Raw genomic sequence first — 14,505 nt, 5'->3', positions numbered from 1 at the left:
AAGAAATCTTACTTCTTCTTTCAAAAGAAGCAACTCAGTTTTCCCCAGAGCCTCAATCAATTTGCCCTAAAAGAACAGGAGCAAATTTAGAGTTGTTCTTGTTTTACCCTGCGTTCTTCTTTCTCCAAATCCAACACTTGCCATTTAGAAACAGAACAATCGGAGAAACTCTTACTACTGGCACAGCAACTGGTAAATGAAACCTGGAAGGTCTGGCTTTCCTTTCCTGTTGCAAATCAAAGAACACACAAACTGAACTGTCTGTAAAACCAGTTGTGTGTGCCTGCACCTCCCAATGACAGCACAGCTTGTCTTGTCAAGTAACGCTTGCCTTACAAAATGCACAACTTTGCTGCTGAAATAGTTTTGATCAGCAGAAGAGTTGCAGAAGTGTTTGCTGTCCTGTGGTAAGAAGACACAAAGCTCTGCTCTTGAGGCTTCTTGGAAATATCAGAAAAAAACATTCTTTTCCTTTATAATTGGATCTTGCTATTTGTCTTTTATTGTTTCCTTTGTCTATTTGTCTCTATCTTCTCTCTGTCCATACCATATAAAGTTTATTTTTAGTATTAAGAAGTTGTTTTTTGTATTTCAGCCTTTCTAAAGCAGCCAGAATCCTGACTGTCAGCAGCAATGTCTAGACATAGTAAATCCTTAAACTCAAGGCCTTTGCCCTTGAGAGAGAAATGCAGCGGTACACGATCGCACATGTTTTTCCGTGAGCAGTTTCAGGTGCTTTGTAAGGCTTACTTCTTTCTGAGGCTACAGCTTGTTAAGATGAAATTTGGATCAAGTTTTGGACTGAGAATTCAAGGCTACTAGGAATGCGTTCAATCCCACGGGCTGCTTCAGGTCAGCTGTAGTCAACTACCAGCAGAGCTTCTCTTTTAACAGTAATACCTGTCTGGCCATACAAGTCAGCAACAGAAATCCCATCATCAGTAGGTGTGACCGATGTGTCCCGCACTCATGAATCCCCCAGTAAACTCTGTGCTTTTTTTTTTTTTTAAATATAAGATTAAACATAGAAGAATAAGGACAATATACAGCTCCTGAAGGCTGTAGGAATACTGGGAGGCCATAATAAATGGCTAATTAGGAAAAATGAGCTTCACAGCAGCTTCTCGGTTAATTCATAGAGGTAGCATGCAAATTCAAGATGCCAAACCGAAGCTGAAATAACAGACACTAGAAGAGTGGTGCATGTCCAAGGAAGGCAGGAAACTGCCCGAGAAATTCATTCAGCTCAGCCATTTTTTCTTTCAACTTTAAAATCAATGATTCCACGGCTTGTCTTTTTCCTTTTGGGGGAATAGACAAAATCAAATGTTTATTCTATTCTTTCAGCTTCTAGTGCCTGCAGTCCTGTCTCAAGGCTCGCGACTCAGTTGAAAACATGATGTTAGCTGATTTACAGCATTTCCATGGACATACAGCCCCACCACAAAACTCAGCCCCACTGTCCTCCTCTTCTGGAATGCAAGCAATTTCTGGGATCATGCCAAAAATGCAAAGCAAAAGCTTAGAGACCACAGAGCATCCAGCCTTAACCCAGCGGCTCACTTTGAGCTGTGATGCACGCCACTTGTTTTTATGACCGCAGAGTCCATCTGCAAATGTTTAAAATGAAGAGGAGATGGGAATCGGATCAGAACGGCAAAACAAACACATGATCTGAATAGTTCCCCTCTCCTTACACAACCAGCTCAAGCAGAGAAATTTCGCCTGTCAAAGGGAAAAAATCAAACACATTGGGAGATCATTTGGGAAATTCTCCATCTCCATGTTTCCCTCCAGAGCTGTGCACTAGTCAGCATCAACTCCATGGCCCAAACTCCCCTCCTAGAAGGTGAAAACCACTGACTATAAAGTGCTTATTCAGCTCATGGGTTCAGACACTTCTGCAATGACCATACCGGGTTTTCTGGACACAAAATCTCCACTGATGTTAGGATAAGAAAGTACAAACACGTTGTTCCCAGAGTTAGTTCAGAGGTGTACCCATGATGAAAATATAGACAAAAGCTGAGGTAGGTAGCCCACTTGGCACAGCTGATTGACTTTAATAGGTGTTGATTACACTGCTCATATTGCATGAAATTAAAAAGCTTACAAATGTTATGAGCCATTACCCTTCCATTTAAGAGAGCTTATGACAAGTTAGCAACATTTAATGAAATCCTTTTCAAAATGCCACAGGCAGCCTCCACGAGATTTTGCTTTGAAATGCAACTTGTGGAGTTATTTCAAAAAGTTTGTTTACTTCAGAGCTTCCTCTCTTGCTCTTTTTTGGGATGCTCTGATTTTGCAGCTGGCAGGATACTTCAGTTCCCCGTTGTGTGTTACGTGTGCGGCACATAACACCAGCTTGTTAGACAAACAACGGGGAACAGACAAAGCAAAGATTCAATTCTGGTGTTATTTGAAGTACCCCTTCAGCCAACCTACAAAATTTCCTTCAAAATTCAAAGCGGAGAGACTTCTGGCCAATTTTACTATGAAGCTAGAGGGAAATGTTTTCATAGTTGCTGTAAAATTTACTTAAACTTCCACCTTTTCAGCACACTGGAAATATCACAGAGCCACTAACTGCCCCCAAAGCGCTGGGGCAACCAAGGTTCAGTCTGAAGTAGGCTCTCTGGATTTTATTGCTTAAGAATGAAATTTATTAAGTGGAGAGCATATCAGTTTCATAAATCCCTCTGGATGCTCACAGCCTACTACCATATGTGGACTCAAACTTGCTTTGGATGGCGATGGCAACAATATCTGTGCATCAGGTGAGGGCACTTCTGTCGAAACGATGCCTCGGCTGCTTCTTACTGTTTGTCCTGCTGACTGCCAGCTCTCCCCTCTGTTGATAGCTGTTGGGCAAGCAGGACTCAAACTGACCAAACAGAGAGACATTTATAGCAAAAGCACACTGGCACAGAACCTCTGACAAGGTATCTGGAGTGGTGCCACAGCCAATGCTTAAGAAACCCTATAGGGAGAATGTGAGATGGCCAGGCACGGCTGCAGGAAGCTTTCTTTTGTTGGCTGTGCCATCATGAGCAACTTTGTTCTTTTTAAAAATTATTTAAATTATTAATAATTTTAAACAGTATTTTAACATCTGCTGCCAAAAATCAACCAAGGAGCAGTAAGTATGAAGATGCAGTTAGAAGAAACTTCGGGCTTCAGAAGTCAACCTTGGATAGTTGAGTTTCCAATACCTGAAGCCACAGCGGCAGCTGAACTGCTCCAGAGGCAGGAGACCAACATCTCCACGAGCTGCCAGGAGCTCTTACAGGCTCATTCGTATCCTAATGTGCAAAAAAGAAGATTCTTCTCTTCTTTGAAGAGAACCGGTCACTAACAGAACAGCTAAACGCTGGGAGGAGCAATGGCCAAAGAGGCGGTGGGAGTGCGCAGGGACTGCGAAGTGATGGCAGCACGGTGAGACAAACTCCGCTTCCACCCTGTGATGGTTTCAGTGAGCGTGCTGAAATCCGTAAGCACTCTGCTAGACCAAATCATCGGGAACTAATTCAATATCCTTTTATTGCTCTGTAAACTCTGACAAAGGAAGAAAAGGAATTATTCTGTCTCCTTCCTCAAAAAATAGCAGCCTTCTTTTATGCTATCTATCTGAGCCTTTACTGAAAGCTAGATTTCTACTACACAGTTTCAGCATCATACAAAGTTGCAATTATCTTGCCATCTGCATTGCTTTTCCTCATGGGTGAACGTTGACTTTTAATCCCAATTAGTATGTTATATTGTTTATAAATATGTATTCATGGCTATGAGGCAGGCATGCCCCATTGTGGGCACATGTCATTGTTTAATCCGAATACATGGTTTATTGTTTATCAGTGCGTATTTTTAGCTTTCAGGCAGGTAGACCTGCAGAGCAAATAATACAAAAGAATACGTCCATTACAGAACTGCTTCTGTGCTTTAAAATTATACCACTCTTCTTCCAGATCTGAACATAGTGAGACAAGTACATTGGCAAAATAATTATTTATCACTCTTAAAAGCTTCCTTTAAAATTCAAATACTGGCTGGGGAAAATGTAAAGTACAGACAAGCATATTTTATGCACTTGCTAGTCTAGCTTTTATGCTGATGAGAACTTACTAAACACCAGTAAAGGGAATAGCAGTTATCAGCCCTAATTCACAACTGTGAATTTTTTAGACCAAACAGATGCCCTTGCAGAATCACAGCCAAGTGTTAATGACAGGCCTGGTCCTTCTTCCGCTGTAGTTATTTTATTCCACTAGTTATTTCGTACGGCTTCAAATGAGACCAGGTTTGCTCCAACGCTCTGAGCGAGCACGCTGCTCTCGGCGAGACACTCCTTGCTGGAGGGAGCAGGACAGGGACCTCCAACATTGCCCAAAGGAAGGAAAATAAAAAAAGACACTGTACTTTGCCTCAGGCTTTTTTCTTTGATGTATAGGATTCTTCTTTTAAATTCTTTTTTCAGTTGATTAAAAATAATGGGAAAGAGACCTTCAACATGAAACCGGCTAAATACACTAAGAGATCTCTTTTAAAAGAATTTAAAATCTCCTCAAAATCTGTTCAGTGAATTTTGCCACCACTTACACCTGTATAACAACAGAACAGCTTGGACCTGCCCCCGGTAGCAGAGGGCAGACAAGAAGGGCTGGTGCCCGTGTTCAGATCGTGTTCCCAGACCGACCCATCAGTGGGAGAGTTTGCAGGAGCTGAACGGGCAGGACCCCAGGCAAGAACTTCGTACTGCAAAAAATCTTGGTCAGACAAATCCATACTCGTCTTTAAAAGGATTCAGGGTAAGAAAATATAAGCCCAGGTGTAAACATTTGCAAACTGAGATTTATTTTTTCTATCGCTGCACTTGAAACGAACACTGAAAGGGCAAAACCATCCTAATCCTATCATGGCAATGTCTTTCTCTGCTTCCGAAAGCTGAGATTATCATCACATTGGTTGTCACACAGCTCCTGAGAGATGTAATTCACTTGATTTTCCTGTATAATTACGGCTCAGGATTTTACTTCTGTTGTTATTGGAACGGAAAATGCACATAGACTGTTCTCTGTCTCGCCCCTTTTAAGTTACTTACAGACCTGGATGGGGCAAGCTTCAAAACACCCCAACTGCACCAAGAAAGCTAAATCTGTGCTCACTGTAAGTTTCAAGCAACCTGCTCGTTAGCAGCTCTTCTCAACAAAGGCAGGAAAATCTCCAGTTTTAAATTTCTATTCAAATTAAGGCAATGACGACTGAAGACCACAAAACTGTTGCCATTGCCTTCCAGCACATAAAATTAACAATTTGTGCTGCTGCGTGCAACTTTCAGTCAAAGTTTGTCTGATTTATAAGCAAGCAGATGGTTCACATGATAGTCCACAATAAATTACAAGAGTTAGAAAGACAGCTACATTTTGAGAGTGACAGTGCAGCTGAGCTACAGATGGGTTTATAGATGACCCTTCCAATTTTTAATAATCTCCATAATTTATGTGCAAGTAAAGAAATGCGAGGATTCCTAATGCACCTTCTTGACTAAGTACAAATCACTTTCATTTACACAGGCAATACTTCATGGTCCAGTTAACTTCTTAATTAAAGGCAGCAAGATGCTCATGTTCCATGCAAGTGGCATGGAAAATACTGTTTAGTGTGCAATATGTTCAGCTGGGAGTTTAAGATGTTCTGATCATTCCTGGAAAAGGGAACGCATCTATCTCATTTCTTTAAAACAAGACTACGAGGGTGCAAATACTGCTACCACCAGTTACTATTCATTAATCTCCAGATAAACTTTAGGCTCATTCAGTAACAAGGTTATGTTTATTTGCACGCTCTCATGCTTAGAAATAGGCTCCTAATCCAGGAGGCACTACAAACCGAGTATTATTCAGGCAGGACTAGGATGGGGAAACAACAGGAACAGAGACCCTCGTTATATGGAGAGGGATTTGGGGGGGTCACTGTTGAATGGGTGAGGGAAAAGGAAAGCGAGCCTGGAGGGTGTCGTTCGTGAGACAGGAGGCAGCGGTGATGCAGAAAGAAGGTGTCTGGAAAGCTTTAAGAAGGCAGTTCATGACAGTGATTTTAACGGCCACTTCTCCGGCATGGGATTGAACCACTTGGGTCTAATCCTTCTGCTAATGTTTTTAAAGGGACTCCCAGAAAGATGCCTTTGGTGGGTTGTCATCAATTGCATGCCACAGGATGGAGTTCTTCTTGGTTGTAATTCCAGTTGCAACAAGTTCCCTTCCAAAAGGAGCACAGCTAAATGCAACTACTCTGTCCAGAAGGGATGAAGGGGGCACTACCTACTAGGGCTCTTTAAGGCACATATTACAGAACCTCACAGGTTCCCAGGCAGCCAGTCTCTTGGGATGACATTTGAGGGATTTTCCTCCGCTCTCAACCTTGGTCTTCCCTTCCTGCCAAATTAATTTGAAAAAGAAATCCACTTGTAAGTGGAAGTCCAAAACTATCTTTAAACCAGAAGGCACAGCTCCTAGGAAAGCAAGTCTGTGTGTACTTTTAATTACCATCTTCCTGGGTCTTAAGAGATGCAGCAGAGAAGAGGCACCAGTGACAAACTCAGGCTTTCCAGGTTTATCACAATTCATGTTTTGGAGATATTTTGGCAGGAATTGCCCAGCTCTGCCCACAGCAGGGCAGCGTGGGGAGCGGCACTGCAGAGACACGCAAGTGGGAAAACCCACTCCACGGAGGTCACAGGACTGCAGCGACTTACACAAAAAGCAAATCTTCCCCTGCCATTTCCATGCAGCACCAATGCCCCTTCATCCGCTACACAGAACGATAGTGAAATTAATTTTTTTTTTTAAATGAAAGTCTTCTATATATAACCAGCATCTGAAAGTCTTTTGAGCTTTACATAAAACCATTATCTATTACTGTACACAACTCTTAGGTTGTTTAATTAAACATATGAAAAATATTGTATGTCAGCTTATTTCTGGGATGCTCTTTATTTTGCTGTTATTTGTCATATTGTTTCTGTTACACTTTGCATATTTAAAGCTGCATTATGCACCTTTGAAAACCCAGAGAAGATTACTATGGAATTAGTACGGATGTCCATCTGTACTACTGAGTGCTGAGTCTGGCACTTTATTTTAGCAATATTCATCAAGTTCAGGAATTGCTAGTACGCTTCCCTCCAAGAGCATACTGGGTCATACTACTGTTCTTTAAAAAAATATAGCGTTGATTATTTAATTAATATTTCTAAATATTCTGTAACTATCATCCTTTGATTGACTGCAACTCTTTCATTTGCTTACAAGAGGCCAAATTCACACATAGCACAAGAAAGCAGAAGTTGACTGAATTCAACAGGATTGCCCCTGTTGCCCCCAGCCCAACAGTAATTCCAGCATTATCGTGAGCAACCTGAAAGCCAGCACAGGCTATTCCAGTTTAACTCCACTGAGAAGTCAGAGAAACGATGCACATGGTTTATGTAACTACATAGTTAATACAGTTTCCAGGACTCATCTACTGAAGCCAGCAGGGATGCTCCAACTCACTGTAGACCAGACCTTCTGGCTTGCAACTAGATCCTTCTCTGGCAAAAATAACCCTGGGGGCGGGATAATGCAAGGAACACACACAAAGGCCTTATTTTTTATTTCTTGTTCCTTGCATTCATTACACTGTCAACGGTATGGAAACTAGTTTCATAACCTCAGGAAGGGGACACCTTTTGGCCCCCCTGCCATATTAAAATGTAGATCAATATGATAATACGTAAACCACTAGCAAGAAGTGGTTCTCAGTTCTCTCAGCAATCAAATATTATTTCCAGCAATCTAACTAGAGAAAAAGAAATGTAAGTAGCAATTTGTCAGTCTCTTTATCAAACCGAGTGCTGCACCTTTTCCACACATTTTACGTTACAAAGTGTACGACGTGTAAGGTTCCGCAGTTCTGTTTTAATTCAGGGGTGAAAACATTTATAGATACAAACGTTTTCTCATTAACTTTTCTTCCTAAATGATTATGCGTGTTCAAATCAATTCCTAGCCATCTTACAGAGGTTACAACCTTCAATAATTAAATCGGATATTGTATTGGATGTTGTGTTGATTATGCTACAAGTTTCAATTTCTACAAGACCACTGAAATGCTGTGATAAAGGGATGTTAACTTTATGTAATTAGCTATCTGCCATTGTTATCAAAATGGAAGGTTGGTATCTGACTCAAATTAACACTTCGAATCAGGAAACAAGATAGATGACATCTTCTGAGAAGGATCCTGGAAACTCTCTATCATCATTTCAGTTATTTTAAAGCTGCTCAGGACAAACAGGATTGCATTAGAAAGAGCAAAAGTCACCAACAGTCAATGAAGTGCTGCTATGAAAATGCTATTTCAATCACACTTGGGTTCTTTCTCATTTTCAGTTGTTAACATCCTTGCCACTTTTGCCAAGCAGTCTCTCCTAGCAGCATTGAATTTTAACTGCACATAATTTTAAAACACAACATGAAATAGGACTGAGCACATAATACAGGTTTATTGTGCCAGCTAACAACAGATCAGGCCCTTGTGCCAAGGCGTCACCTCTCTGCAGAAAAGGAGTAACTAGTTAAACACGAGCTGGATTTCACTGCCTGCCATCCCTCCACCTCAGAAACATTATGGCTCTCAGTTGAGGGTTGTTTATGATTTATCTCAAAAGGAGACAAAAAGACAATGTGAAATTTCATAGGTCCTGGAAGCATTTTAACTACAAACTATACCCTCTGGGCAGTTGAACCAACCTTCAACTGCCCAGAAGACATAGTATCTGGACGAGGTACCCGAAGACACCCACTGTCTCACTCCCCAAATTACATTTGTATAGAGTGGTCAAAGTAATTTATCCGATAACCACGCCACCCTGCCACTTCACAGTTTTTTACAGTTAGGGCTACAGAAACGTGCTTATTCCTTTCCCAACAACTTACTGGTCTTGACCGGATTTCTTTGGCGTAGAGAGGTTTCAAGAATTCTGAATCTCCTTCGAGCTTTAGACCCTTTTCCGTGATTCTCAGGTTCCCCATTCCATCCTAAAACAGACAAAAAGAAACAACGCCATTAGTTACAATTACTAAATTCACCAGGCTGCCAATAGCTGATTTTTTTTTCCCCATAGAGGAGAACATGTAAAGCACTGGGAGGCACTAGAGAATGCAATTACTTCTGTTATCATTTTAGCTCTGTTTCTGTGAAAAAAAATTCTATTCAGAGCAATCTGCAATGCCCCCCAGTAAACCATTTACAGAGATGAAAGATGTTCTTTTAAGCTAGTCATCTCTACTCAAAGAGACGCAGCGATGCTCTGTGTTAACAGGAAACTATTCACTGTAATATTCACCGGCTGCCTGTACATTAATATACCTTCTCATTCATAGCAAATCAATATAAAGACTATGTGATTAATTCTACTGAACTCCATATAGAGAATATGTGATTAATTTCACCGAACTGACAGAATAAGGTTTGGCTATGTAGGAATATTGCAATAAGATGTGGTAGGGAACTTGACCCCTATTATTTGGGGAAATCTCTGCAAAACATGGATTCTTTGATGGGGTTTCTTTAGGGCTGTCGGCCTTTACAGCAAAAAGATGTGGAAACCTGTTGATTAGTTTCAAGTCTCACAGTTTTTCCTGCGCTTTCGATATTGTTAAGATGGTACACAGCTTTACTGGAATATACATTTATGCAAGTATTTGTTCTGCGAGAAGCAACTACACAACAGGAATATCTTTCCAACAGACTGCTCTCCTGCCTTGGGCTAACTCCTGGCTTTTCTCTCCGACAATGATCAGCTCAGGATCAGAGCCCTCGCTCTGCTCCTTGCACAGCCCAAGCACATCCCAGCAATCTGAACCTCTATATCCTAATGTTTGGGTCTCCTGAGTCATTCTCCTGCCCTTCAAACAACCATTGCAAAGTCCACTGGCCAGGCATTAAGTAACTGTAGCATGCATTTCTGTCCTCTCCTCATCTGGATTTCCTAGTTGCAGCTATCAGTCCTCACCCCCTCCCCAGCCCTGCACCAGGCTCCCCCAGTCCCCACCGCTCCCCGCGCTTCTATGGCAGAAATCTTCTTGACAAATGGCGTGAAGGGTTGGCTGCAGGCCTCCAGCAGGTGACTGCAAATAGTCCATTTGCTTTAGAAATTGTTTAGTTATGTGTGTCCAAGACGTAATGAAACATCTGACAAACCATAATAGCAAGCAAAATATATGTCAAAATTTTACATGAGTTTTTCTTATGGTTTTTATGCAGTAAGACAGGTATACGGATACATTGGCACAGAGCAGAATTGGACCAAACTATACTTCACCTTTAACTTGTGAAAGTTGTAACTTTTACTAAGATGAGGGATTTAGGTTCATTTAGGCTATAATTGCTTAGAAAGGGGGGTGTGTGTGTAAGGAACAAGGTGCGGGGAGGGAATTGCAAAGGTAAATGTATAATCAAAACCACAACAAATGCAAGGTATTATTTCTAAGATTCAGGGTGACTGTCAAAGTCTGCAAGGATTGAGGTGAGTTGGGTTTTTTTTCTGAGAAAAAGATGGTCTGAAAAATACTTTTTAGCATAAATTTGACTGACATCACTAGTATTTGAGACTGGCGCTAGCAAAAGCTATGTCTCCACATGTATAATTTAAGATTGGGGCATGACCAAGACTTGGGTAGTCAAGAACAGGCACAACAATCCTCAAACATGCCCCTTAAGGAATCTTCCCACCTGTTTTTTTTTTCCATTTCTCCAGGCTAGAGAAGCAGGAGGATGATGCTATGTGATGCCTCGGGCTTCCAAGATCAGGCAGGATACAATAATCACAAAACCTACACTATCTGGACCTCAGCGTGGGGAGGACGTTGCAGCGAGGGACACGCACATCAGCACTTACGGCAACAGGATTCGTGTTACAGTGAGAGAGATGTTGAAACCAAGGGTCATGCAGGCCACAGGATGGCAGGAGTAGTAATTTGGAGGAATTACTAATCTATAAATATGGACATGCCATACGGACTCCATGGCATCTCATGCAATTTAGGGACTCATTGGGAGGGACTGGGCTGCCTTCTTCTCAAGTGCTGCTAGGCCTGTCCTTAAACACTGAAGTCCAAATCAAAAGAGCCACCTCAGCGCCTAACTCACAGGTGTTTCAGGGATTTTAGAGGAAAGGGGTATGTACTTGGGTAGAAGCCCTAAGAAGATCAAGAGAAGACCAGGAAAATCCAGGAAAACCACGTGTATTTGGATATACATCGTGCATGTTTTCTAATCCAGCTGCAAAAAATAAAACACCTCTGTCTACTTTCTCTTCCTCCCATTGCGTGTGCACCTCCAGCACCGCAAGAGGAAATCAGTCAGTAAAGGGAATGGCTAACCAAAACAGATTTGAATGAACTATTGCCAGAAGGCACGAATTTGGAGGGATAAAAATCAAAGACATAGCATGGCTCAGCAGTTACACTGGTCACTTGCCAGAGGTTCTCCCGTTCCAAGAAGTATCGCTCCCAGGGTGTACCCTGCCAAGGAAAGATCGTTTTTGCTGGAGTGTGGTGTCTTATGAACAAAGGCAGGCTTAGGAGTGCTGGGCAATAAAATGACTGCTGTCACCTCATTTTGAAATGAAAGCTGTAAGTAAACTTTAAATAGAGACATATGCTGAAAATGCTATTGATTGTTGAAGGGAGGGGAATGAGAGATGGGTCATAAAGTGCCACTTGCTACATGCCTTGTCCCGGGTGTAAAATACTGGCTTATGAATTCTGGGTTGGTGGTGGCACAGAAGGGGCTCATTTATCTCAAGCAAAAGGATGACGGAAAATGAGTGAAATATGATTATGCTCCAAAGAGCCCAGATTAAATTTTGATAGCGGTATGCTTTGCGATTTGAGTGAGCAGGAATTATTACAGCTATCTGCAGACCCTCACACATTTTGTGCTCCTAATAAAACTCTACAATTTTTTTCCCAAAATAGATAGTTCAGTAAGGTTAGAAACCCTGAGGGCTTTCACACTGCAGGCTCTTCTCTGGTTTCATTAAGAAAAATTGCAGGTCACGTGAGCTGGTATATGCTTCATATAGCTGCAAGAATGACCACCTCTGTGGATACGCAATCCTGACCACTTCCAGGGCTTGCTCCTGAGCTGGAGTGGGACAATACTTTACCAGTAACATGGACCGAAGGATAAAGGGACTTGTCAAGTCACCACTGAAGCTGTGGCAAACCAGCAATTTCGATGGCTCACAACTGTATTCTATCCCGATTCGCAATACAGATCCAGCATTCCACTCCGCTCTTCTCTTACATGTTTCTCTTCCTTTCTGTCCTTCACCCTCTGTCTCCCAAGTGTCCCCCACAGGATTTTTATATATGAAAAACATACATATGGGACATTTAGCTCACAGCTAGCAGGTCCTATACATCCCAAAAGAGGTATCAGGCCTACGGGACAATGTCCTACAACCAAAACATCAAGAACACATTTGATTTGTATCATATAAGCAGACGTACTCTCTTACAAAACCGCTGGGTTGGAGAAAAAGAGACACTTCCCCATGTTATTCTTCTCAACCTTTGATCCTTCTCAACCTCCGACCTCCACCCACCTTTCTCTTCTCCGGCGGCTGCAAAAACTAGTAAAAGCTGCACCCACCAGACACTCTCTCTTGACTTCCCTGGTGTTCGGGATTGGGATGCAATGCTCAGCACTGACTCTCACCACCATTAACTCTCTGCTGTTCATGTTTCTCATGATTAAAGATGACAGCTTTTTGCAGTGACAGTCTGGGTCAGCAGGTCAAAAAACAAGCAAAGGTTGTAATCTGAGTTTAAAGTTAACGAGTATCCTGGCCTCTTATAGTACAATCATTATTAAATCATATTCATTATTTCCCATTAGGAAAAAAATAAGCAGCTTGCAGAATTATATAGAGATCCCAAAATATAGATACATTAGAGATAAATCACTGTATGAAAGACTACCTCGCTTGTTGTTTTTGATAAAGCATCTTCCTCCTCTCTAAATTATATGGTTTAATAACAAATTAATGTCATACTCTGCTACAGCAAATATATATGAAAGTTCCTATGAAATTTCATGGACCATGACCTTTAAAATGTAGCAGAAAGCTGGCCAGAGTGACAGAGACCATGAGATTTTATTAAACATTGTGTCTGTCATTGGTATATATCCTTATCTGCCACTCTATTGCTTGTGAATAAGGGGGGGGGAAAAAAAAGAAGTATTGATTATTTGATACACTGACACCTGACAATCTTTGCTTCTCCCCTTTTTATTAGCAGACTCCTCAGCAGAGTGTGAATTACTTTGTTGTGCAGGCACAAACCAGATTTGTGGGAGATTCCAGGAGGCAAGCTCCAAACAGGAGGCACAGAGTCAGGAACTTTCCATTACCACCTGCTTTGAATTATTCAGCTTTTTGGTAGGGCATGGTGAAACCTTTCACATCAATTTTACCATCTATGCCACCTCTCTTTTTATACAATGCCTTGTAATGTGCCGGCATAACAATTTATGTGCTGCTGCTGACTGCTCTGTATTGAAAGGGGAGAGCAATGGTAAAATCCTGAATAACATAAATCTCATTTTGGTGATGCTGAATGAGAAAGGATTTTTTTTTTTTTTTTTATTAGCTTGAGAAGCAACTCAGTTTAACAACCAATTACAAATGATGGTGTTAGTGTTAGGGGAAGAGCCCAGCATTGCTCTCTGCCTTGTGGTTAGCACTGTGGCTACACATGTGGGTGAAGCCCAGCTTTTTTTTTGTTTTCCTTTTTAAAAGCTGTGGGTTACTTTAATTTTTTTTTAAATTGTATGGCTGGTAGTGGGGAGATTCAGTTAACAGAATAAGAAAAAAATAAGAAAAAACAGCCAACCTAACCGGAGACACTTCCTCTGTTCTCCTGGCATTTCTGAGCATAGAAGGCAAATTTGCCGTTTATCGAGGTCTTTCTAAGGATTTTAGGAACACCAGTGATGGGGAACACGGAGTGCCCCCGCTATCTGCTGGCCACCACCGGCACTGGTGAGTGTTTCCCCATGCTTTTTCCTGCACCTCCACCCCATTTCAGTTTTCAGGAGAAAAACTGTTGGCAAGGTTTGTCTCTGCACGGCAGGTAAGCATTTACTTTTTTACTAGGAATAAACTGAAGTTATGTTTGGCAAAATGTCCTGTGGGAGAGAATTAGCTTTGGAGACTGCTCATGTCAGATGGCTGAAACACCTGATTATCGTTGCTTGTATTATTGATTGCTGTGCTCTGCATTGCTTCCAGATATGTGCAAGTTATTACACAGCTCAATACATCCAAAGTTGGGGGGGGGGGGGAAAGCAAATGCAAGTGACCTGTTTTTTTCTTCCCCTACTGGCAAGATTTCTGTGCTGTTCTTCTACCTCTGACCTGACATTAAATGTTTCCAGATTCCACAGATTCAA

At 41.6% G+C, this 14,505-nt stretch overlaps 1 protein-coding gene across 2 annotated transcripts in view; it reads right to left on the bottom strand.

Moving 5' to 3' along the window:
- SGCD (sarcoglycan delta) overlaps nucleotides 1-14,505 on the bottom strand; it is a 258,375-nt gene that overhangs the window by 74,350 nt on the left and 169,520 nt on the right. For both annotated transcript variants that reach the window (XR_012675910.1, XM_075164266.1), the window contains exon 4: nucleotides 8,979-9,080. Coding sequence is in view for 1 of the 2 variants with exons in the window: in XM_075164266.1 (XP_075020367.1) it covers nucleotides 8,979-9,080 (102 nt within the window). In the remaining variant the exon portion in view is untranslated. The remainder of the gene's footprint in view (nucleotides 1-8,978; nucleotides 9,081-14,505) is intronic.

The sequence above is a fragment of the Calonectris borealis genome, chromosome 15 (genome assembly GCF_964195595.1).
Source record: "Calonectris borealis chromosome 15, bCalBor7.hap1.2, whole genome shotgun sequence".
NCBI classification, from domain to species: domain Eukaryota; kingdom Metazoa; phylum Chordata; class Aves; order Procellariiformes; family Procellariidae; genus Calonectris; species Calonectris borealis.
This window is presented reverse-complemented; position numbering and strand designations above follow the sequence as displayed.